Raw genomic sequence first — 24947 nt, 5'->3', positions numbered from 1 at the left:
AATCCATGGCTCAGACTCTAATTATTTTACCTAAAATAGTTCCATCTTGTTCAGCTGCATCACAGTTCTGTAAATGAATTATGACTTGTTGGATTAGAAACATGTGAAAACTCTTTCTGCCACAAACAAATAGGCACGTTACACAGAAGTTTTGCAAAATCTTTTCTTTGTAGGTTTTAGCCACTAGATGCAATTGCTTCGGGTCAATTTAACTTTTTAAGAATCCTTTAAAAATCCTTAAGAAATAAGTAGATTTGGGGCTTTGAGCATCAGTTGAATTTGGTCTCAAAAATGAAAGGAGGGGCTTCCCTGGTGGCGCAGTGGTTGAGAGTCCGCCTGCCGATGCAGGGGACATGGGTTCGTGCCCCGGTCCGGGAAGATCACACATGCCGCGGAGCGGCTGGGCCCGTGAGCTATGGCCGCAGAGCCTGCGCGTCCGGAGCCTGTGCTCCGCAATGGGAGAGGCCACAACGGGGAGAGGCCCGCGTACCGCAAAAAAAAAAAATGAAAGTTTAGTAAATGTGTTTTACCTTTCCTTGCAGGCCATCTTTGAGCTTTCTCAAGGAGAAGAAGATTTAATAGAGGACTTGAAATTGGCAAAAAAGGTACATTCGAATCCAGTGGTCCTTTGAGTCACCTCCTGCTTTTTTCCTCTGAGTAATTTCACAGTTCTAAGATTGTGTTTTATTAGACTCATTCTATGACTAGGACAGGTCATCAAAAATCGAGAAGAATCTACAAACCACGTAGTAGGGAAAATGTCTCAAAACAGGAAGGCTCTAGACCTGGCACCATTAGGGGTTCTCCTCTGCATGTCTCTAATGCACCTCAAAGAATACTTCAGTTTAATCAGAAAGTGTTCGTCGGGCCTGGCTTCACATGAATTTCATTGTCCTAGAAGTCTCACATGCAGGTCCCCTTCATCCCTGGGAGAGAGTGTGTAGACATCTGAAACTGGAACCATGTCTTAGAAAGTCATTTGAATCCCATAAGTGGGTAAAGTGGTTTGTTGAGGCAACTGCACACTATCATGTAAGTTAGAGTCTTTTATAGGGAAACTTGTTTTTAATCACTTTGTATGTGGGAAGGGAGAGGAGATTCATGCCTTGTAGTCTGTATAGTCTTGACAACAGCCTTCCTCGAAAACCTTTCCATTCCACTGACCCCCATGGAGGCTGAAATCCAGAATCCTTCATCCGATACAGCCTCCTTGAAAAATCAGAGGGTTGGAAAGTTACTTCCCTTCTTTTACGTGTCCTTAGTCCAACTTTATTCCATTTGTAGCATTCCTGAGAAATGTCTATCCAAGCTTTTCTTGGAATCAGCCAAGAAACTGAGTTTTGGGCAGGGCTGAGGAGGAGGAAGGTGGGGAGGACAAAGAAGGCATTTAGGGACTTCCCTGGTGGCACAGTGGTTAAGAATCCGCCTGTCAATGCAGGGGACATGGGTTCGAGCCCTGGTCGGGGAAGATCCCACATGCTGCGGAGCAACTAAGCCCGTGCACCCCAACTACTGAGCCTGTGCTCCTAGAGCACGTGCTCTGCAACAAGAGAAGCCACCGCGATGAGAAGCCAGTGCACCTCAACGAAGAATAGGCTCTGCTCGCCGCAACTAAAGAAAGCCCGTGCGCAGCAATGAAGACCCAACGAAGCCAAAAATAAATAAATAAAATTAATTTTAAAAAAAAGAAAGCATTTAACTCTGGGAGACATCTTGCTGGTCATAAGTCCAACTCCTCCTTCCTGCATCAAGATTTCCCTTTTTCACTTCTATCCTTTGCTTTGCTGGTCCTACCTTCCTGGAAACCCTTCCCTTTCCTTTCAACCATCCATATCCACCTATCCTCCAGAAGCAAACTCAAGTCTCAGTTCATTCTTCAACAGTATTTACCACCTCCTTCTCTATGCCAAGCAGCTCATCTTTAAATTCTTCCTTAGCCATTCTACCTCTAATTCTCCGATCCTCTAGAGCAGTTATGATTTGATGAATTTTTGCTGCAGTGTGATAACTGTCCTATTTTTAATCTTGAACTATTTTTTAAACATATTTAATTTTCCATGCCTTTTTTTTTGTTTTAATCTTCCCAATTAGCTTTATAAAACTCCTTCAAGGCAGGGATTGTGCGGTCTGAGTGTTTGTATTCTATTGCAGTGCCCTGGGTATATTTATGTGTTCATGTGGTTTAATTGTCATTAATAAGAGGTAGTAAGATTGGCAGAGATTTTGCCCTCTTTGCTTCAAATCCATAGTAAAGGATACCAAGCACCTTTTTTTTTCCTTCCTTTACTTAGTTTAAATATGGACTAATTGAAAAATAACCTGCTAGTAACTAATTTTGTATAAAGTGGAGTTTTTCAAGCTGCTAGACCTTCAATAAAGTTAATTTTTTAAACATTATACAAATCAAATCTGCGCTATACTTAGGGTTTGTGCCCTTTCCGAGATGTAAGATATACTAGAATTTTAAAAAAAAGAAGCTTTAAAAAAATCTGCTTTGGTTTATCAACAACCACAAAAGTCTCAAGGCAATGCTGGATTCTCATCTGCTCCAACCACACCCATCTGCTGTTTGTGCAGCATTATGGGAGAAGTCGTGGGGAGAGCCAAATATTTTGTTATTGTGTAGGGCCTCTCAGAAGGCATTTACATTAACAACTTACTTCCTCTGATTTTAAATGTTTGCCTCCATCTCTTGCCCTTCTTGTGCAGGCCTATCATGACCCCATGCTGAAACTCTCCATAATGACAGAACAGGAGTTGAATCAAATTTTTGGAACACTGGACTCCCTGATTCCTCTACACGAAGGTATAATTTTGTTCCCAGAATGAGTCTTGACTTGTAGCCTTAATAGAGTTGTCTTATAACAAGTCATGGTTATGTAATAATGTGAGTAACCCAAAATCTCCCAGCCCTGTTCATAAAATAAAATGCTAATAAAATAAGCATTCTATTTGTTTTTTTTACCAGACCTCCTTAGTCAGCTTCGAGATGTACGGAAGCCCGATGGCTCAACTGAGCACGTCGGCCCCATCCTCGTGGGCTGGGTAAGAAAAGTTCTCTGGTCTTGACTGAAGATAAATTTCAATAATGTAGATGGAGTTTCATTTTAGTGAGAATTGTTTTATTGGCAAACACTGGTTTCACATCAGAAAAAATTAAAATAGCAGATTTCTAGTAAAATTTATCATTACATTTAGCCTTTATCTTCTCAAAGCATGGAAACTTTTTTTTATTATTATAAATGTACTGCATTTAAAGATAACATGGCCTTTGTACAATAAAAGGCACACGTGAAATTGTTACTAGTTTCACATTAAAGAAAGTAAGACTAGTTAATATTCACATCAAGCCAATTACAAATATAATTATTACATTTTTTATTCTAGTAAAAATTTATCTACAGCTTCCTGTCCATCACTAAGAAAGCTTTTATTCATGCTACAAAAAAAAAACTTTTATGGTCAAATGTCATTTCATAAATGTTGTTAGTGTTTAGCATATATCTGATCCTAAGTAACTTCTTAGGAAAGCTGGTTATTATGCTGATCTTTATCCCAGTATAACCCATACCCTTTCCTAATTGAAGAAATCACCTGTGACTTTAGGTTACGGGTTCTAATTTATGGTTCTGGGGCTGAACTGGTGTTATATTGAGTGCCTAACATGGTTGTTCAGTTGTAATTTATTTTAGACAAGGCATGCACTCTCTATTTTGCCACAGTCCCCACCACTCCCTATTAAGCATTTCTGTTTCCTTCTGTGAGTCCTCGAGTGTTCCACCCCTGCTCCAGGTTAGTTCAGGAGTCAATTTTAGCACTGAGGCTGAAATATCCCAAGGGTATCTGAAAGGCAAGTAATGTTCTAAGATGAATAATTTAGAAAATGTGCCTTAATATTTCAGGAGAGATCATTCATCTTACATTTTTGACTTTGATTTTATTATGAGCCATGTTAGATGTCTTAACTTCATTAGCCCACAGAGAAATTTCTCTAAAGAGAGTTAGCCAGCTGGAGACAGAGGAGGTGTAATGAGAAGAGAGAGTCTGCCTCAGTCTTTCTTAAACTTGCTCAGTCTGTGGATTGCTTTGGTGGGAGTGAGGGCACAACTCCAGAATAGCATGATGACCCCTCTGTTTTTGACGAGATGGCAGTGTAGAACTACAAGGTTTCCTCAGACGTCATATACAAATTGTCAGTTCATGCCAGAAGCAAAAATGAATGCATTTGCCTTGTTACCAATTTTTTTTCTGAAATAAATGCATTTCATTAGGAAATTAGTTTGATATGGGGGTAGATTTTGCAGTCATTTTCTGTACATACCCCAAAGAAGTTTGACCATGCTGGTCCATTGCTATCTGGACACTTCCCACATCAAATGGGAACTTGCAGCTTAAAGCCTAGCCTAAAATTAAACAACTGGCCCACTGTTACCAGACCTCATCAGAAACGGTCCTTATTCATCAGGACCGATGAGCAGTTAAATGTTTTCCCTCTTTTAACTGCAGATGTGTCCCTGTGAGTGGGAATTGTAAACCAAGGGGTACATCTGTTTGAGTTCTGGTCTTTTTAACAGAACAAAATAAACATCTTAGTGGACTTTGAATGAGAAAAGTCAGAGCCCATTCAACCCATGAAAAATTGATTTCCCCCCCCCCCACAGGAAAAAAGTGAAGAAAAAAAAAAAAAAACCTTTAAACAAGTGAGTTTCCCAAGTGAGATAGCCCTGGCCAGTCCTTTTGACCTTAGAATGAATCAATTACTTTGAAGACCTTAACAGAGTGGTAGGTTTTTTTCAGGGAACCACCCTCGTTACTGAGGATCAGTAACCATACGTTGGCCTGTTCTCATAAGCCTCCCCTTCTCATAAAGAAACAACTTCCCAAGTTGTTTCTTCATGCTAAGGTTTTTTCAGTAATGAATTAATTTATCAAGTCTCCAAGGCAGCAAGTTCTCATGTTAATTTGGCTTCTCAATAAATTTTCATTCCAAAGAGAGAGGCAGGGTACACAGAAGCAAAAAAATACACTTGCTCTATCACTTTTCATGTTAGGAAGAGAGAAAGAATTTCTTAAAAAAAAAAAAGGGGGGGCTTCCCTGGTGGCGCAGTGGTTGAGAGTCCGCCTGCCGATGCAGGGGACACGGGTTCGTGCCCCGATCCCGGAAGATCCCACATGCCGCGGAGCGGCTGGGCCCGCGAGCCATGGCCGCGGAGCCTGTGTGTCCGGAGCCTGTGCTCCGCAACGGGAGAGGCCACAGCAGTGAGAGGCCCGCGTACAGCAAAAAAAAAAAAAAAAAAAAAAAGGCTGAGTTTCCCTTAGAAATTCTTGATAGTCTACTTAAAGAGATGGTGAATAGTTCAGAGCCTTCGAGGGTGGTGGGGAGGCCAAACACGTTTCAGACTGGTTTTGTCTCCAGCTGAGCAAGTAGTTTTGTTTCTCTCAACCACAGTTTCTTCAATGAAAATATTCTAGGGTTAAATAATAATAATATTAATAATAGCTATTACTTACCAATTCTTAACCAGGAGCCAAGCTCTTGTTACACTTTCTATCTGCCATATCTCAGTATCTCACTAAAAGAGGACATTAGTATGTGCATTTTGTAAGTGGGGAAACTGAGGCCTCTGAAGGGTCACCTGACTATTAACTGTCTGAGTTAGGCTTTGAACATGATACTCCCTGGTTCCAGAGTCTGTCCTCTTAACTACTGAGTTATCACAGTGTATTTTGGAACCAAGATGTGTATATTCTTCATTCCCTATCTAGTTAAATGTCACCTGTGGCTTTTTCTAGTCAGTGGGCTAAACCAGATAGCTTTTCAGGTTATGCTCAGGAAATGAGCACCCTGTGAGTTGTGAACACAGGACCAGAGCCAGATTTGGTTGCCATGGCAGCAGAGGCGGCAGGATCAGAGAAGGTAACGGCCCATTGGACAGCAAGCAGCCGTGTGGTTGGGGTTCCTTGCTAGTTTACATCTGATGGTTACTACTGATTTGTTTCTCCATAATGAAAACATTGGGCATTTCCAGGTCTTTTTAAAAAGCCAGGAAGTGGAAATGAAAATAAGAGGGCCTGAGTCTCTTTTTAATTAATTCTGAAGAACTAAATTACAAGCCACAGTGCCACATCTGGAGTGTGTGTGTGTGTGTGTGTGTGTGTGTGTGTGTGTGTGTAAGTACCAGTCATCATTACTTTCAAATACAACATTGAGGAAAGAATTTCTGTAGCTCTTTTTGACACAAATAGAGGGTTTTTTTTAAATAAATGTAAGGAGTGTAGACATTTCCAAGGAGTGTTAAATTCGACAGTGAACTTTTAAACATTACACATCCAGGGTGTTTGTGCGTGCATGTGTGTGTGTGTCTGTGTGTGTGTAAGCACCAATTATCATTACTTTCAAATATAACATTGAGAAAAGAATTTCTGTAATTCTTTTTAACACAAATAGAGGTTTTTAATAACATGTAAAGAAGGTAGGCATTTCCAAGGAATGTTAAACTCAACAGTGAACTTTTTTTTTTTTTTTTTTTTTTTTTGCGGTACGCGGGGCTCTCACTGTTGTGGCCTCTCCCGTTGCGGAGCACAGCCTCCGGACGCGCAGGCTCAGCGGCCATGGCTCACGGGCCCAGCCGCTCCGCGGCATGTGGGATCTTCCCAGACTGGGGCACGAACCCGTGTCCCCTGCATCGGCAGGCGGACTCTCTACCACTGCGCCACCAGGGAAGCCCAACAGTGAACTTTTTAAACATTACTTTCATGGTATCTTGTTTGGTTTCAGTCACTGAGAAAATAATTTCAAAAAAAGGTATAAAAGAAGTAGCAGAATAGTTAAACTTTGACCCTTTGTTCAGATGCTGCCACAACTTATTTTTAAGCTGTGTTCACAAACCATCAAATATTACCTAATCTGGTAATCCATTAAACATTCATTCATTTGTTCATTCAGAATACATACAGACTTTGAATGTTTATTGTACAGTAGGCCCACTGCACAGTACTAAGGATGCAGAAATGAAAGATCCTCTTGCCACTGTCTTGCAACGAATCCCTCCACAGATCAAGTGTTATGGTAAAAGCAGCTTCCTAGTCCAGGGAGAGAAGCAAACACAGCAGGGCCATTGGCTGCATTTTATTGCCTCCAGTGATTTTCTGGAAGCTGACAGCCCGTGCATTAGGATGCTGTCATAGGGAGGAGTGGAAAAGGGAGACGAGCAGTGCTTTCACTGAGTCTCTGACTCCTTGTTTGCACCATGTGACTGATGGGACATATCAGGGAAATTAGTATTTCACTGGAAGGAAAATAGTGGACTTGAAGTATTCCAAAGTCTTTAAGCTTAAATTGTTCTTTGCATGGAATTGTGATGTTAACCATTAGGTATAGCCAAGAATCATTCTGGCCTGTCAGAACTAATTTAAAAGATGTTTCTAAATGCTTTCTGCATCTAATTTTTTAGTGATTATACTTTTGCTTTAACTTCTTGGAGTTCTTTATATTTGGTCCGCCTTGGAATCAGGTACCTAAAACTAATGTAGAGGTGCTTGCACTGGGCCATGCAAAGGGCTGGACTGTGGAGTCTGACTCCTTTCTTTTTGAGCCACTAAGTCTTCTAGATTAGTTTCTCATTAATAATTCTAAAAGAACACGTATTTTAAAAAATATAGGAGACTTTCCTCTCACCAGATACTTTTGAAAGTTTAGGACAATTCTGTATGCATATGCAATAATTCCAGTTTAGGAAAATTCTGAATTGTGTGCATATACAGTAATTCCAGTTCTTTTGTGTCTAGCTTAGATTGGCAGAAATGCAAACAAATTATTGAGGTCTTAACAATCAAGAAAGTAAACATGCCACTAAGAAAATAACTTTGTGCAAGCAAGCAGGAGCTTAAAGAACTATCCATTGCCTGCCATATTGAAGATTCCTTTTCTGTCTCCTCCAGCCATCTAGATAAAGGAATGTTGGCCAGGCCTGGAGACCAGTTAGGTTTTGTTCAGTCCCAATGAGTGACGTTAGCATGTAGCTTCAGAGCACAATTATTTTAATGCTCCAACCCTCTTTTAATGTTCCTTTCTTAGCTGCCTTGTCTCAGCTCCTACGACAGCTACTGCAGCAATCAAGTAGCTGCCAAAGCTCTGCTGGACCACAAAAAACAAGATCACCGAGTGCAGGATTTCCTACAGCGATGTTTAGAATCCCCCTTTAGCCGCAAACTAGATCTCTGGAATTTCCTTGATATTCCAAGGAGCCGTCTGGTGAAATACCCTCTGCTTCTTCGAGAAATCTTGAGGCACACACCAAATGATAATCCGGATCAGCAGCACCTGGAAGAAGCTGTAAGTTTGTTTCTTTCTGTCTTCCCTTGTTGTTTTCCCCAATGGCTAGAAGATGAAGGGTCCCTGGGTACCAGGACTCAGGAATCTTGGGTTCCAGCCTTGGCTCTGACATTAACCATGTTTTGATTTTGCAAATCAGCACTATTCATAATCTATAAAATGCAGTATTTACATGAAATGCACTCTAAAGTCCCTTTAATTCTAAAATTTCTTGATTCTATATAGGTGACTCTATAATCTGTTTGTTACAGTTGCTGACTGTGAGGGTTAAGATCTCTGTGGAGATTTTAAATTGAATAGCTTTGTTTAGTTAGCAAATGAGAGTTGCCTTTTACCTTTTACCAAAGCCCATTTGTGAAGTCAACACCCATCTAAGACCCAGCTCTCCTTGGCCCCAGATCCAAACATGCAGACTAGTCAAACCTGCTCCCCAGCAACTGTACTGAGTATGCAGCTGGGTGGTTTGGGAAATACGGATTCTTCCATAGCAGCAATAGAAGACCAGGAAAAATGGGGTCCATATTGTGAGACCGTGGTGAACTGTGAGCATTCTGCCCAGAGAGCTCGGTTCTGATTGTGGTGCTCTGTGGGGCAGGGCAGAGGAGATGACAGGCCCAAGGAGCAAATGGCCTGGGCAAAGGTATGAAGAAAGGACAGGTCATGCCAGGGAATGCCATGGGTCAGTCTGCCTGGGGTTGACGATACTCAGGAAGCAGCAGGAGAAGGGGCAGAGGTTGGTGGTTCACATTGGTTACAGGGAGCTTTAAATATCAATTTGAGACATTTTTCCTTTGTTGTGCTTTTTCTTTTCTTTCTTTTTTTTTTTGTTTTGCGCGCGGTACGTGGGCCTCTCACTGTTGTGGCCTCTCCCGTTGCGGAGCACAGGCTCCGGACGCGCAGGCTCAGCGGCCATGGCTCACGGGCCTAGCTGCTCTGCGGCATGTGGGACCTTCCCAGACCAGGGCACGAACCCGTGTCCCCTGCATCGGCAGGTGGACTCTCAATCACTGCGCCACCAGGGAAGCCCTGCTTTTGTTTTTTAAGTAGCTTAGATTCAACGTTCAAATCCCAGCTCCATCACTGACCAGCTGTGTAATCTTGGACATGTTACTCTTCATCTGTAGGACAGGGGACAGAGGAGACTAGGGACAGGGAAGCAAGCTGGGAGGATGCTGCGGTGGTCCAGATGTGCAGTCTTGGAAACCTGCTTAGGGAGTCAGCAGTGGGTATGGAGGCTAAGAGACCAGTTCAAAGAGCTTATTCCCTGCCTGGATCTGGGACAATAACAGAAGGTGATATGCAAAGGTGATGAGAAAATCAGAAGCCTTGAGCCTGTGGAGCAAACTGCCTATCTCTTCCCAGAGAAAGACTTAACTTACTTAATAGTAAGTAGTAACAACAACAGCAATAATAATAGTAACACCTGCTGACATGTAGTGAACATCTAGTAAATCAACTTTATGTAATTGCCTTATGGGTTATGTATCTCATTTAATCCTCATAATAACCTGTGAGGTACCTGTTCATGTTAGGGCCATTTTCCTTTTCCAGATCAGGCTTGGGGGCGTTAAATAATTCACCCAAGTCCAGGGCCAGCAAGTAATGGAGTTGATATCTGAACCTTTTCAGTGTAGACTGCAAATCTTATGACTTTTCCACTTCTTTATGATCCTATGGAGCTGAAAGCCTGGCTACTTCTTTAAGCCCCTGTTGCCTTTGGAATTGCAGAGACCTCTCTGGCCACCAGGCTTTGTGGAGGGGCCTCACTGGTACAGAGCTGGGCCACTTGTCCATGTGGGGATAGAGAAGAACAAGGAAAGACTCTCTCCTGATTCAAGAGGTGTTTGATGTGTCTGGCAGGCCCAACATACAGACTAGCCTACCAATCCAGCATGATGGGGGATGCAGACACCAGGGATGAAGCCCATCTCACTTCATCGTGTCTGTTTTCGTTACTGGGAAGAACAACAGCGTTGCCTCCTCTCCATATTTCATCCCAGCAAGTGTGTGGTCTGTAGGAATGAGAACAACAGGGAGCTCAAACTAGTCTAAATAATTACTTTTTTGAAGCAAACAAGCTTGCTCTGAATTTTATGGTAAAGATTTCTTCTTTTTAATATGCAGCGTGAAAGAATAATGCTTTGTTTAAAAAAAGAAAACACCCAGTGAGCTAAAGTTTGAATTTAAAAACAGATAAGAATATGATTGTTTGCAATATGAAAGGATGCACCAGTTTCCCTCGTGCATAAAATGTGATGCCATTTTAGAAAGTTGAATCTGCACCTAGTTATTCAGGCAGATTTATGTGTGAAGCATGGTATACCTGCATTTGAAAATGTCTGCAAAGCAAGTCTTCTAAATGCCCATTTACACTATAGAGGCACAGCAGTTTCCCCCCCTTCTTTTCAAAATCCCTGTGGCATTACCCTAGATGAACAGAAATATTTAGCCCTGTACTCCTGAGTGCATTGTGGATGTTTGATAACCATAAAATCCACAGTACTGGGCTTCCCTGGTGGCGCAGTGGTTGAGAGTCTGCCTGCCGATGCAGGGGACACAGGTTCGTGCCCTGGTCCGGGAAGATCCCACATGCCGCGGAGCAGCTCGGCCCGTGAGCCATGGCCGCTGAGCCTGTGCGTCTGGAGCCTGTGCTCCGCAACAGGAGAGGCCACAACAGTGAGAGGCCTGCGTACCGCAAAAAAAAAAAAAAAAAAAAAAAAATCCACAGTACCAATGTAACTTGACTTATATGTGCCCTGAATAAATTTTCCACCTATGAAAAGGGAAAAATCAGGGAACTCTTAAATAAATTGCTTCTACACCAAGCATTCAGTCTTATGATTAGATCTAAAGAATGGTCTTGCTTCTAATGCAGTGGGTAAACTACCACATCTGTATTAGAATTTCTTAATAGTATTTTGGAGGGTTGATAGAAATTTCCCCCCAAAGAGAACATCTTAAAATAGAACTTTGGATATTCATATATTCCAGATCTGGTTGTTTAATGTTTTAAATTCTAAGGATTCTTTCAGCCAGAAAATGATCCTGCAGACCATCTCTTCCCTCTGCCTGCCACTGTTCCAATTCCTTAAAAAAATATCACTGGAATCAATGGGAAGAACAGTCCTGCTTTTGATGAAACAGCAGTGAAAGCTGCTATTCTTGGTCCATGTCGGGAGCCGACAAGTAGATGATATTACTGCACAAGGGACTAGACAGACAGGACCTTCAGATTCTACTTTGAGGATGACGATTCCAGCATGTGTGGGTTTAATCCCTGTTCTGTTATGGGTATCTTTTATCATCTTCCTTTACCAGCCCCTGCCCTTCAGTTTGAACCCAAATGAGAGATGCAGCAATAAATTTAATTTAAATGCACAACTAGCATGACTGTTTGCTATTGCCAGTCTGCTATATGTAACTTTATTCCTCTCTGCAATTCTGCAAAATAAATTCCTCTCAAGAACCAGTGCAGAGAGATTAGACATGGTATGCAGGTGGATTAGTTCATGGTGTACAGGTCAGTATAAATACAAAAAATATTTTCAATAAGTGAAAGCAAACCCAGAGTTACTATGATAAATATAGACATAGAATATGGAATAACACCAATTGTTTCCATTCTTTTGTCTCTTTTTATTTTTTCAAACACCTGAGAGAAAAGCAGCATTTGAGAGTAGTCATAGCTGCCTAAGGAACCACTGTGGCTTTTGAGTTTATTAATCTTCACGTGAAATGCCTGCTGTTCAGTTCCTGAGTTAAATTAGGAAATGAACATATCTTTATGCCTATAGTACATCTTCCTTCTGGTTTCCTGGATACTTGCAGGAAATTCAGAAAATTGACTCAAGTACTGATTAATTCCAGCTGCCCAGGTACACCTAGTAATAGCAGATAAGATGAACCACAGCAATGAATGCAAAGGTGTTTTTGTTTGTTTGTTTGTTTGTTTTGGCTGCATTGGGTCTTCGTTGCTATACGTGTGCTTTCTCTAGTTGCGGCGAGCAGGGGCTACTGTTCATTGTGGTGTGCGGGCTTCTCGTGGTGGCTTGTCTTGTTGCGTAGCATGGGCTCTAGGTACATGGGAAGCCCCACAAAGGTCTTTAAAAGCAAGGAGAGACTTCCCTGGTGGCTCAGTGGTTAACAGTCTACCTGTCAATGCAGGGCACATGCATTTGATCCCTGGTCCAGGAAGATCCCACATGCCTTGGAGCAACTAAGCCCGTGCACCACAACTACTGAGCCTGTGCTCTAGAGCCTGTGTGCCACAACTACTGAGCCCACGCACCACACCTACTGAAGCCCGTGTGCTCTAGAGCCTGTGCTCCACAACAAGAGAAGCCACCGCAATGAGAAGCCCATGCACCGCAGCAAAGAGTAGCCCCTGCTCGCAACAACTAGAGAAAGTCCACACGCAGCAACGAAACCCAACGCAGCCAAAAAATAAATGAAAAAAAATTTTTAATTATTAAAAACAAGGAAAAAGTATGGATTTCACTACATATTAAAAATGTAATAAAGTAGAAAGATAAGGTAGACATAAAACAATTGCTCAGATACCTCCCATATATTTTAAGCTTCTTGAGGGCAGTGACCCTGTCTCATTTCTTTGAATGACACCACCTAGTCTGACACTGAAAGTTGCTCAACAAGCATTAATTGAATTAATTTGAAGGATGAGTCATAGCTTTAGAATATTTTGTGAAATTTCTTGTTTGTTTGTTTGTTTTTGTTTTCTTTTTTTTTTTTTTTTTTTTGCGGTACGCGGGCCTCTCACTGCTGTGGCCTCTCCCGTTGTGGAGCACAGGCTCCGGACGTGCAGGCTCAGTGGCCATGGCCCACAGGCCCAGCCGCTCCGCGGCATGTGGGATCTTCCCGGACCGGGGCACGAACCCATGTCCCCTGCATCGGCAGGCGGACTCTCAACCACTGCGCCACCAGGGAAGCCCCAAGAGCCTGTATTTTTAAAAATAATGTTTTCTTTAAATTATCAAAGTAGTGCTACCATCCAAATTCAGGAAATAGAGAAAAGAGTAAATAAATGATCTTTGAAACTCTTAGTAGCTACAAAAGTGTAGAGATTATGCCTCTGTCCATAGGATGCAGTCACCAGACTTCAACTCCAAGCTGTAAGGTCTTCTATCAAACTTTCATGGAAGGCTTCCCTGGTGGTGCAGTGGTTGAGAGTCCGCCTGCCGATGCAAGGGACACGGGTTCGTGCCCCAGCCTGGGAAGATCCCACATGCTGCAGAGCAGCTAGGCCCGTGAGCCATGGCCACTGAGCCTGCACGTCCGGAGCCTGTGCTCTGCAACAGGAGAGGCCACAGCAGTGAGAGGCCCGTGTACCGCAAAAAAAAAAAAAAAAAAAAAATACTTACATGGAAATACCAAGTTTATAACTGGGTAGTTTTTATCCAGTTGCTTTGGGCAGAAGGCAAGTGAAAAATGATCATTTAACAATCTTAGTATTCACTACCACTTGAACACAAGGTCTGGTAGCTTTTCACTGAGTAAAAGCCTCTTTTAAAACCTTGCTTTTCAGAGACTGGTTTGTTTTTCCATTAAGTAAATGTGACCAAGAAGAGGCCTTACTGACATTTCTCATCTGTTACGTTCTTTTCCGTTAATACCAGCACAAGAAAGATGGGACTGTTGGTCTTTTCACTATTAGGGGACAGAGGACTCTGGTGAAGAAGTCATTACTTTGCCTTGGGTTGGTGTCACTGAGTTTTTACTCAACTGATTTCTTGCTCCTTTGTTTTCTAGAATTTTCTAACTTTTAGATGTATTGTTCATGTTATAGAACAACACTACATTGGAATAAATGCTTACTGAACATGTCTCAGTGTTGTACTCTTGTTGTTGTGTTTTGCTTCATTTTGAATTTAACAATAATGCAGGGAATTCCCTGGTGGTCCAGTGGTTAGGACGCCTCACTTTCAGAGGACCTGGGTTCAGTCCTTCAGGGAACTAAGATCCCACTAGCCAAGCAGCCTGGCCAAAAGAAGCAAAAAAACAAAAACAATAATGCATCCACCATTGCTTTGAAATTCCTCTACCCCTAATTTACTCACGTGTGCTGTAGGTATGGGCCTGAGTGTATATAGGAAAATTGTCCCCATTCTTACTCCTAGTGTCCTTTGTTTCCATTCCTAGTTCTCTGTCTTTCACAAATCATTTATGTTTTGTCACTAAAAAGATATCCAAACCATTTATTCACACCCAATTTGCAAATATTGTTTGTAGGTTAGATTAAGTGCATGTAGAGAGACCTTGAAACTGGGTTTCAAATCCCCAAGGACAACCCAATCCCTTTTCTAGACTATTACATTCTACTTTTCCTCTCCTTGGCCACATTTTTTGAATGCCTACATTTTCAACATTGTGAGCATGTTTTAAGAAATGTGTGATACAGAGCTTAGTGATTATAAGTCCTGCACATTGAAATCAATACCTCATATCTCTTTCACTCATACAAAATTATGCATCAACATTAGTTTTATATATAATACAAATATGTGTGGGTGTACAAATGAATATATGTTATATGTATTTATATGTGTACATGTATAGATGGTGTATGGATGGATAGATACAGTATATTAAAAGCATTTATTTATTTTTCCCTTTTCCCAAAGCAGCAACTTAGATAACATGATCTCAGAATTAGATCCAAGTGTATCTTAGTGACTTTCTAGGCTGAGTACCTGGGCCTTGTTGATGTGAATGGTTTGCTGACTTTCCCCATACTTTCTTTTTGTTTTCACAGATAAACATCATTCAGGGAATCGTGGCAGAAATAAACACCAAGACTGGAGAATCTGAATGCCGTTATTATAAAGAGCGACTTCTTTACTTGGAGGAAGGCCAGAAAGACTCCCTGATTGACAGCTCAAGGGTGCTGTGTTGTCATGGCGAACTGAAGAACAACCGGGGCGTGGTGAGTAGTTACTCTGCTTCAGTCATCTCATCCTGGGCCTCCCCAAATGCTTAATCCACTTGATACTGAGCCTCCTGTTACTATGCCCTCCCTAACCAGGGTCACATTGTTTAGACAAAAGTTGCTTTCCCAGTGTCTTTTATATCATAGGATCATATCGTTTTTAAATATATTTTTATATTTTATTTATTTATATATATATATCTTAACTTTCATGACCAGTACATATTCAGAAAAATTTTGGAAACCAACATAGAGTTGCCAGCTTTTTCTTTTGTTTGGTCATGACCTTTGAAAACAAATACACGGCTTCCCTGGTGGTGCAGTGGTTAAGAATCCACCTGCCAATGCAGGGGGACACAGGATCGAGCCCTGGTCCAGGAAGATCCCACATGCCATGGAGCAACTAAGCCCGTGCGCCACAACTACTGAGCCTGTGCTCTAGAGCCCGCGTACCACAACTACTGAAGCCCGCGTCCCTGGAGCCCGTGCTCCACAAGAGAAGCCACCGCAATGAGAAGCCTGCGCACCACAACAAAGAGCAGCCCCTACTCACCGCAACTAGAGAAAAGCCTGCGTGCAGCGACAAAGACCCAACACAGCCAAAAATAAATAAATTTAATAAATAAATTTTAAAAATACAAAACAGTTACCATCTCCTCCCACTTTGATATCAGAAAGTAATGGGTGATTTTAACAGGATGTTAAAAATATATGATCTCAGAAAAACAGCTCTTTAATTGAATTCATTTAGCTTTATGAGAAATCATTCTTTCTCATGAATTTGTACCTATCCACAGACTGACATTTTGAGACCAGTTTTTTGGGTTTTTTAATAATAATCTACCCTCCCATCAGCTGTACATCTAGCCCTGACCTGTAGATATTCCGTTTCCTGGCTTTTATTCCTCAGCAGGCATTGAAATTGTTTCTCTTCTCCTATCATAGCAACTTGTACAAATCTCCCCTGGAGGGCTTACTACAGTAGATTGTAATTCTCCATCTATCTGTCAATATCTTCCATTTTACCATGCTCTTTTAGGGTGAAGACTGTGCCTTGTCAATCCCTAGTGCCTATCTTGGGACCTGGCACATACTAAGGCACTCAATAATGTTAGGTGAATGCGTGAGTGAATGAGTGAGTGAATAAATGCTTACATGAAGGAAAAATGGATTTGAATTACATGAGAGTTCAAAATTCATTCAACTCAGGGACTTCCCTGGTGGCACAGTGGTTAAGAATCCACCTGCCAATGCAGGGGACACGGGTTGGTGCCCTGGTCTGGGAAGATCCCACATGCCGTGGAGCAACTAAGCCCATGCACCACAACTACTGAGCCTGTGCTCTAGAGCCTGCGAACCACAACTACTGAACCTACGTGCCACAACTACTAAAGCCCATGTGCCTAGAGCCCGTGCTCTGCAATAAGAGAAGCCACCGCAATGAGAAGCCCGCGCACCACAACGAAGAGTAGCCCTTGCTCTCGCAGCTAGAGAAAGCCCGCACACAGCTACGAAGACCAAATGCACCCTAAAATAAAAAATAATAAATAAATTTATTTTTAAAAAAATTCAACTCACCAGGCTATTTTTATATATAGCAGTAGAAATTAATGCTAATATATAATATATATATATAATTTTTATATATTATATATAACATGTATTTTATGTAATATATAAACTTTATTTTATATAATATATATTTAAATTTCAGCATTGAGAAAGACAGTCTCCACTTCTTCTGTGTTTCATCTTCAGTATCTAGCCAACCCATAGAATGAAAGCCAAAACTAGATTGAAAACTCTTAATAAAGGTTTGATGATTCAGGGGGACACCCTTCTGACCTGGCTGTAAAATGACATTTATGGGCAGGCTTGGAAATGTTACTTGAAATCACTGAGACATGTCACAGCACCCATTATCAGTGCTGTTGTAGATCTAACCAGCTGATGTTGCAACAAAGGTTATGAGACCTCTCACAGGCCGCTGCTTGAAGAAGTGTTCCTGTTTGACTAGGGAGTTACTGATTGCCAGACAGCTGCATTCTGCTTTTTGCTGATATCTGAAAAGCACTGGTAGACTTCTAATGGCTGATGCTCTGGCTCCTTGAACATTCTTTCTCAGAAACCCTGTGGGAAATAGGAAGATGTATCACCCCACAGAATGAGGGCCTGTTCTCTTTCTGTCCATCAGTCAGGGACTGAGACCCTCTTGCTGGATGTGCCCAGGGCATTAAGGATGAACTCTATCTAGTTCATGTTTCAGGCAGATAGATTTTTGAGAACAAAGATTTTAGTTGGGGTGAGGGGATTTGTTTTTGTTTGTTTGTTCCCAGTAGAATTGTAAAAGTCATTATGAATAAAGTCCTGAGTCAGGAAAAAAATCTCAACAGTTTGAGGGCAGGAAGGAGCTGCGACTAAGAAGAGGAATTCTCAGTGAACATTCACAAATAAGGGATATTTTTTAAAGTTGCCCAGACAATCTGAGTTCAAAGTGCCTACCTTGTCTAGAAGAGTGGTAGAAGTAGGACTGGTGGACCGCGAGGCCTGGGTCGAGTCAGGCCGCGCCGTGCAGGGCCGCTGGGAGTGGAGGCCGCTTGGGGAGGGCCAGGCTGGAGGCGCAGGTACATGTGAAGATTTCTTGGCAGATCAAACCATTGATCACCTTGTCCTCATTTCTACTTGTTCTATGTTGACAAGGGAGCGTGCCCAAATGAGCAAGGTATCACAGCAGAACAGTACCCGGGCGTGAACGGAATAAGTGTCATCCATACTCAGGCTCATGCCAGCAGCTTACAGCAGGTTCCTCAGCTGGTGCCCACCGACCCTGGGGGCAGAGGCAAAGCTGTGCCTCCAAGCAAGCAGAGCAAAAAGAGTTTGTGCCCATGGATCGCAGCAGTGACGAGTATCGTCAGCGCAGAGAGAGGAACAACATGGCAGTGAAAAAGAACCAGTTGAAAAGCAAGCAGAATGCGCAGGATACGCTACAGAGAGTGAATCAGCTCAAGGAAGAGAATGAACTGTTGGAAACAAAAATTAAATTGCTGACTAAGGAATTAAGTGTACTGATTTATTTCTTGAGCATGCACACAACCTCGCAGATAACGTGCAACCCAGTAGCACTGAAAATACGACAGATTCTGATAATGCAGGACAGTAGACCTCACCTCTTTCAAACGTCACAACTTATGGCTTGAACGTTAAAGGTGTGACTACCTACACTACTCGTATCAGGGGCTGAATCTCCGTTATTCAAAGATCCATTGAAGGTTGTTTTCTAGGATCAGCACTGAAGAGTTGATTAGCTAAAAATGTTAGCCATATAGTTTGAATATCTGGTTTTAAATGATAAGGATTTTTGTGGGGATAAAAAATATTTTTAAAGGTATATGGTAAAAAAAAAAAGAATGCCCTGGAGCTTGATGTTCTTAATAAATCCTTACTTCCCCCCAAAAAAACAAAGAGAGTGGTAGAAGTAGAAACAGTGTAAAAATCTCTGATTATTTTTACTATGTAAAACAGTGACTAACCCCTCCCCTCCCTAATCCCCAAAAGAAAAGTCTTAATATTCTCTTCCTCCATCCCCACCACCCACACCAAAAAACAGCCCTTAACTTGGTTATTTTGTGCTTTACTCTGTTTTTCGGTCTTCAAACCTGCCCCCACCGCAAGCACACACCAATACAGAACCGTCATCATTTGTATGTCCACAAGCCAACATTTAGTTGAGCTTCAGTTTCTGCAGTTTTTGGTGTGTGTGTGTGTGTGTATGTGTCTGTCTGTCTGTCCATCCATCCATCTGTGGCAGGGTGCGGGTAGATGACCTGCAAGTATCTTTTCTTCCAAATCTAAAACTATCTGATAATGCTGAATATGCTCCCCCAACCCCAAATCAAGATTCTAATGTGAATTTTCAGCCCTACTCTTCTGGTCTCCTCTTTGAGACCCTAAGGCTGATATTCCCAAATATTGCCACTGGAAAACCAGAATCTAGCTGCAAAGTCATGGATCGTCTCTCTTCACCTCCTAAGCATTTCCAAGCTGCGGGAAGAGTCTGGCACTTAGAATTGAATGGAACCAAGTTACCCCAGCTCCACTCAGCAAAATTGCTTTTATAATGTGGTTTGAGACAAGCCTTTATTTTTGAGATTCTTTTTTTGCCAACAACACACACATCAATCATCAGCCTTTTAAGCACAACCTCTTCAGAGAACCGAGGTTCTTATGAACTTAACCGAGAAGGACAACTTGTTTGATTGTCTTTCTTTGTGGCTACAGCAGCATGTTCTGGTTTCCTTGGGAATGGGCAGTGTTCCGAGCTGGGATGCCTGGATGAAGCTGATAATCAGCTCACTGGTTGAAGGAACAAGTGTTTTATGGGTTTGAGAAGCAAACGTTAATATTAGGCTCTGATATGTCAGTCTCATCCTTTATGGACTGTTATTCATTGTGATCTCTTAGAATTGTATTGGATACAATAAACCAAAGCCCCAAGAGCACTAACTTCTTTTCCTTCATTACCCTCTTCATTCTATGGAGTTTCTCTCTCTCCTTTTTTTTTTTTTTTTTTTAATGTTCCTAAAAGGCTGTGTGTGTGTGCACAGGTTGTGAATTGCAGTGTGAAGAACGCCACTGCAGCTGGAAGACCTGGCTGCAGGTGTCTGTAGGCAGAAAGGCCTTCTTCAGTGGAGCCCTAGGGAGGCGCTCCCATAGGAAAGGCAATGGATGCATCTGGAAATGTGTCCAACCCCCAACTGCTGTTCTCCCAGAGGTAGATTTGAGCCTAGAAGTTCATAGGCCAGTGTGAACCTGGTACCTAGGGACCTCTTATCCACAGAGGTCTACTTATCAACTACTCATTAGATTATTGCTTAGGGGAATCCTGTGGATTCTTTTCTTCCAGAAACTACATGTTTTCCTGTTCCAAGAAGTACTTGTGATCACTCGGGCTGTCACCCACAACGAGCAGCTCTGCTACCAGTTGTACCGGCAGCCCATCCCCGTGAAGGACCTCCTGCTGGAAGACCTGCAGGACGGAGAAGTGAGGCTGGGCGGCTCCCTGCGTGGGGCGTTCAGCAACAATGAGAGAAGTATGGATGGCTGTCCGTTCTGACCTGTTGAACGTGTTTGGTCGTGGTGGTTTGGAGGGAATGGCTGCCTGGTGAAAAGAGAAGAGCTATGGCCTTGAAGTCAAACTGCATTCCAGTTTTCGTCCATCACTTACTGGTTGTGTAACCTTACTCAACCTCTGTGAGCCTTATTTTCCCATCTGCAAAGTGGGGATGCATGCATACCTACTTCATAGGATTGTTATAAGGATTAAGTAAGGCACTACAAGTTGACCTGTCTGCGTATAACTGGTGCCCCTTAAGCTCCCTTACTCTGACTCCTTCCACTGGATAAAAGCATTCTTAAGACCAGACGGTCCCTATGTGATTACAGTTGTATAACAGTGGGTTTTTGTAGTTAAGCTGGCAGACTTGTCTCTAAAGAGACATAACTATGATCAACCAGGCTGAGGGTTTATCTGTAATTACTCTAATGGGCTTCTCTAACTTGAGACTTAATAAACAAAGGAATTAACCAAAAGAAGCTTAGATAGCAGCGTCTATCTAGTGTCTTCTATGTGTCAAGCACTGTGCCAGGCACTGATATACACTAGGGAACCAAACAATTCAATTTCTTGGAAGCCCTGTGGAACTTACTTTGTGATGGAGGAGGTAGAGGTTATTTGAGAAACAAATAAATAATCCAGGTACCTTAAGAAAACTTAAACCCAGTAAGGGAATAGAGAGGGATGGCAATAGGAGGTATGTTTAAGATGAAATGGTCAGGGAGGTCTTCTTTGAGCAAGTAACATTTGAGCCTCTTAGGTTAACACTGGCATCATATTGTCAAAGTAATTCATGTATACTGCCTCTTACCTACTCACCAGTCCCTCCGCCCTAGTGGTAGTACCAGTAGCAGTAGTAGTACTTACATTTCTCAAGTACTGACTATGTGCCAGGCATTGTATAAGCACTTACATGTGTTATTATATTTATCCCTGATAATAACCATCTAAGGTAGATTCTCTTTGTTTTCCCCATTTTACAAATAAAGAAACTGAGACGCACCACAGCAAAGACTGGAGCCTGAATTTATCTGAAGCCAGTCTGTTGGCTACAGGGATTGTGCACGGGAACTGACTAAGCGCAGACACTTCTGTGAACCACATGCATGTGGCACACGGGGCCCATTAAATGACAGTTAATGTTGTTATTAAACTAAATCAAATGTCTTCCATATCGTGCACTACCATTTTTTAAATGCACATAGCTACAGGAATTCCCTGGCGGTCCAGTAGTTAGAACTCCACACTTTCACTGCCGAGGGCCTGGGTTCAATATCTGGTCAGGGAATTAAGATCCCATAAGCCACGTGGCACAGCCAAAAGAATATAAAAATTTTTTAAAAATGCACAGAGCTCCTGTTGCAGTTATTATTAAAATGTCATTTCATTTTAAAATGAAACCAAACTTATAAGAGTCTTTATGTATCTTCTCAATCGTCAGATACTAAATATACAAGTACTATCATGTGGAGGGTCTTGGGTCTGTTTGATGTTGCAAAGAGCTTCTTAAACTTGAAAAAGCTCTAGCTTGGGGCAGTTGTTGAAATTACAGATTCCCAGGCCCACCTCAGACCCACTGAATCTGAATCTCTAGGGGTAAGGCCCCGGGATCTGTATTTTTAACATGCTCTTGGGGGATTTTGATATGCAGCCAGGTTTGGTACCCAGTACTCTGGGGTCCCCTGAAACACAAGGCATAGTGGTTCCGTACTGATTTGCTAGCTTCCAAGAGCAACTGAATGCCAGACCTGTGTCAACACCTGTTGATTGATGGAGGCCACAGGGTGGAGCTGAGCCATGTCCTGGATCAGTAGGGCACATTTAGTAATCAATTAGTGATCTCTGCTGTGGGTACTGGGGGTTAGTGTCATCACATATGTTATCTTTGGCCTGAAGAAATACCTGTCCATTGACCTTTTTTTTCATGTGTTTTTCATTTCTAGTTAAAAACTTCTTCAGAGTAAGTTTCAAAAATGGATCCCAAAGTCAGACCCACTCATTACAAGCCAATGACACCTTCAACAAACAGCAGTGGCTCAACTGTATTCGTCAAGCCAAAGAAACAATTCTGTGTGCTGCGGGGCAGGCCGGGGTCCTTGACTCCGAGGGACCATTCCTAGATCCCACCACCGGGAGCAGGGAGCCACAGGGAGAAACAAAACTTGAGCAGATGGACCAATCAGACAGTGAATCGGATTGTAGCATGGACACAAGTGAGGTCAGCCTTGACTGTGAACGCATGGAACAGACAGGCTCTTCCTGTGGGAATAGCAGGCATGTTGAAAGCAACGTCTGACAGAAGCGTGTACTTCCTGGAAGTAGCCCTGTGTCTTACCTGTACAGTATTTGCATTCCACACATGGAACGGTTTGGAGAAGCACTTTTTAATACTTTTGTGACTGTGTTGACCCAGTCCTATCTGTACTTTTTTGTCCCTAGTACTGTAACTGCCAGTCTGTGTCAGCTGGAATCTGTGGCAACTGTTACCCTGTATTGTATTTCACAAGTGTCTGGATGGATGGAGAAGTACTTGAACAAGTTACTTTCACTTGTGCTGCTGGATTTTAAAAAACAGAAAGAAAACAATCTCTAAACTACTGTTTCATGTAGATTAAAGGGTCCTTCCATGTTTCTATAGTGCTTTTCTAGCTCTTTGACAGGGTAGCTGAAGGCATGAAATTTAAAGGGCCTTGAAAACAGGGCATGAGGAAGTTACTTGTGTCTCGTGATGGCATTTGAAGGAGAAACGGGAAAGATCAATGTTTCGAGTTAAATTGGTTCAATGTCATCCAACCAAAAAGCATGAAAACATCCCTGGGGATTCTGAAGGTTTAATTTTGCAAAGGAAGAAGCACTGTCTTGACCTTGCAATTTCATCCAGTACAAATTTGATGCAATAATCTATTAGGACATGAAATAAGAGCCTGACCTTAAAAGGATCAACGCAGAAACCGCTGTCAGCTCTGAATCTTGAACTGAAATGTGCATTGCATCAGGAGGTCTCTGCCATAGATGGTGGCTGGCCTTAAAGAGCCATTTCTAGCCTAAAATATCATAATAGAGCTCAAAGGGCCTGGGAAAACCTGGCAGGATAGCAAAAAGACCCATCTTCGCTTTGTTTCATCTGCTTAGGCCTACTCTTGTTTTAGAGCATGAATGAAGAGATGAGGAAAAGGGACTGCAGCTCAGTCAGTGACTCTGTTTACTGAAACATGTGAGAAGAAGAATTTGGAAGAGTGCTTCATTGTGACCTTATGTGGGAAGCATTAAAAGAGAAAAGTAAGGTCCAGTGTCCTTCTGGGAAAGGCCAGAGCGTTGGGTTTCCCTGCCCCACTTTTGGGTCATCATTTGCCATCTCTGGCTCTGTGCTGGATCAGAATCATAATTACATTCTCCAGAGGCCGACTTAATTAACTCTATCATTAATTAGGATCAGTTATCCAAACTAATAAACCTCTTTGCCAGACTTGATTTACAATGCAGGGTGAGTCGCAGACCTTTAAAAAAAGTTAACACACAGAAAATCTCCCTGCGAGTGTAAATATTAAAGATGACTTGTGCAAAATTGTACCCACACCAGCACTAGTAGTAATGATTCTAAATTATTGCCAAAAAAAGTTTTTTTTTAAATCTGTGTCTTTCAAGTTTACACAAAGGAAAGCAGTAAATACTATGTTGTCATTATCTACGTCTATCGTGCATTCAAAGAAGCTGTGTGACAAGATTTATCAATATGAAAACAAGCTATAGTACTTATTTTTCAAAAAAAAATGTTGTGGTCCATTTTACCCTATAAAACATATTTCTGTATTTATAGATTTCAAACACGGTGAATCTTTTTTTCTATTACAAGTTTATTTAAAACAACTCAAGTTGTTATTGATTTAGCGACTGAATGAATCTGCTGCAGACAGAAGCAGAGAAAAGCCGAGAAAAGTTGTTTGATGGTGGGGAAAAGAATGAATCATTCTTTGCAGGAGCCATCGGCCGCTTTGGCCAGCGTGTTGAGAAAAGAGGTCTGTCAAGGGCTGGCCTATGGGAAGAAAGTCAATGAATGTTTTCATGAAATGAATGTTTTTGTATAATGGCCTTAAACTTCTCTGGAAGCATTTCAAATAAATTACATTAAAACGTCGTCTTCTTTGTATATAGTATTTGCCCTACAAACATCAAATTTCAGTGATCTTACTGGGAGGTTCTTACCGAAATTTTTGCTTGTACCCAAATACACACATTAAGATAGGGTATGGGTTGATATAAATGCTATGATTTGATCTATCAAAGCTCTTGCAGAACTCATATTTCTAAGATCTGTTTTTTCAAGCATTCTCTATTCACTTTTTTTTAATTTCTAATTTTATATTGGACTATAGTTGATTAACAATGTTGTATTAGGTTCCACTGTACAGCAAAGTGACTTGCTTATACATGTATCTATTCTTTTTCAAAGTCTTTTCCCATTTAGGTTATTACAGAATATTGAATGGAGTTCCCTGTGCTATACAGTAGGTGCTTGTTGGTTATCTATTTTAAATATAGCAGTGTGTATATGTCAA

General features: G+C 41.8%; 1 protein-coding gene and 1 pseudogene across 2 annotated transcripts in view; both read left to right on the top strand.

Moving 5' to 3' along the window:
• ARHGEF3 (Rho guanine nucleotide exchange factor 3) overlaps nt 1–24488 on the top strand; it is a 313291-nt gene extending 288803 nt beyond the window's left edge. For both annotated transcript variants that reach the window (XM_060109490.1, XM_060109489.1), the window contains exons 6-12: nt 543–605; nt 2710–2806; nt 2969–3045; nt 8078–8335; nt 15105–15275; nt 20182–20368; nt 22335–24488. In XM_060109490.1, the coding sequence (XP_059965473.1) occupies nt 543–605; nt 2710–2806; nt 2969–3045; nt 8078–8335; nt 15105–15275; nt 20182–20368; nt 22335–22687 (1206 nt within the window). In that variant the 3' untranslated portion in view covers nt 22688–24488. The remainder of the gene's footprint in view (nt 1–542; nt 606–2709; nt 2807–2968; nt 3046–8077; nt 8336–15104; nt 15276–20181; nt 20369–22334) is intronic.
• On the top strand, nt 17890–18438 carry LOC132497695 (CCAAT/enhancer-binding protein gamma-like; annotated as a pseudogene).
• Nucleotides 24489–24947: the final 459 nt, after the last annotated feature.

This window comes from Mesoplodon densirostris, chromosome 10 (genome assembly GCF_025265405.1).
Source record: "Mesoplodon densirostris isolate mMesDen1 chromosome 10, mMesDen1 primary haplotype, whole genome shotgun sequence".
Taxonomy (NCBI): Eukaryota; Metazoa; Chordata; class Mammalia; order Artiodactyla; family Ziphiidae; genus Mesoplodon; species Mesoplodon densirostris.
Note: the sequence above shows the minus strand (reverse complement) of the source record. Positions and strands in the feature narration are given on the sequence as shown.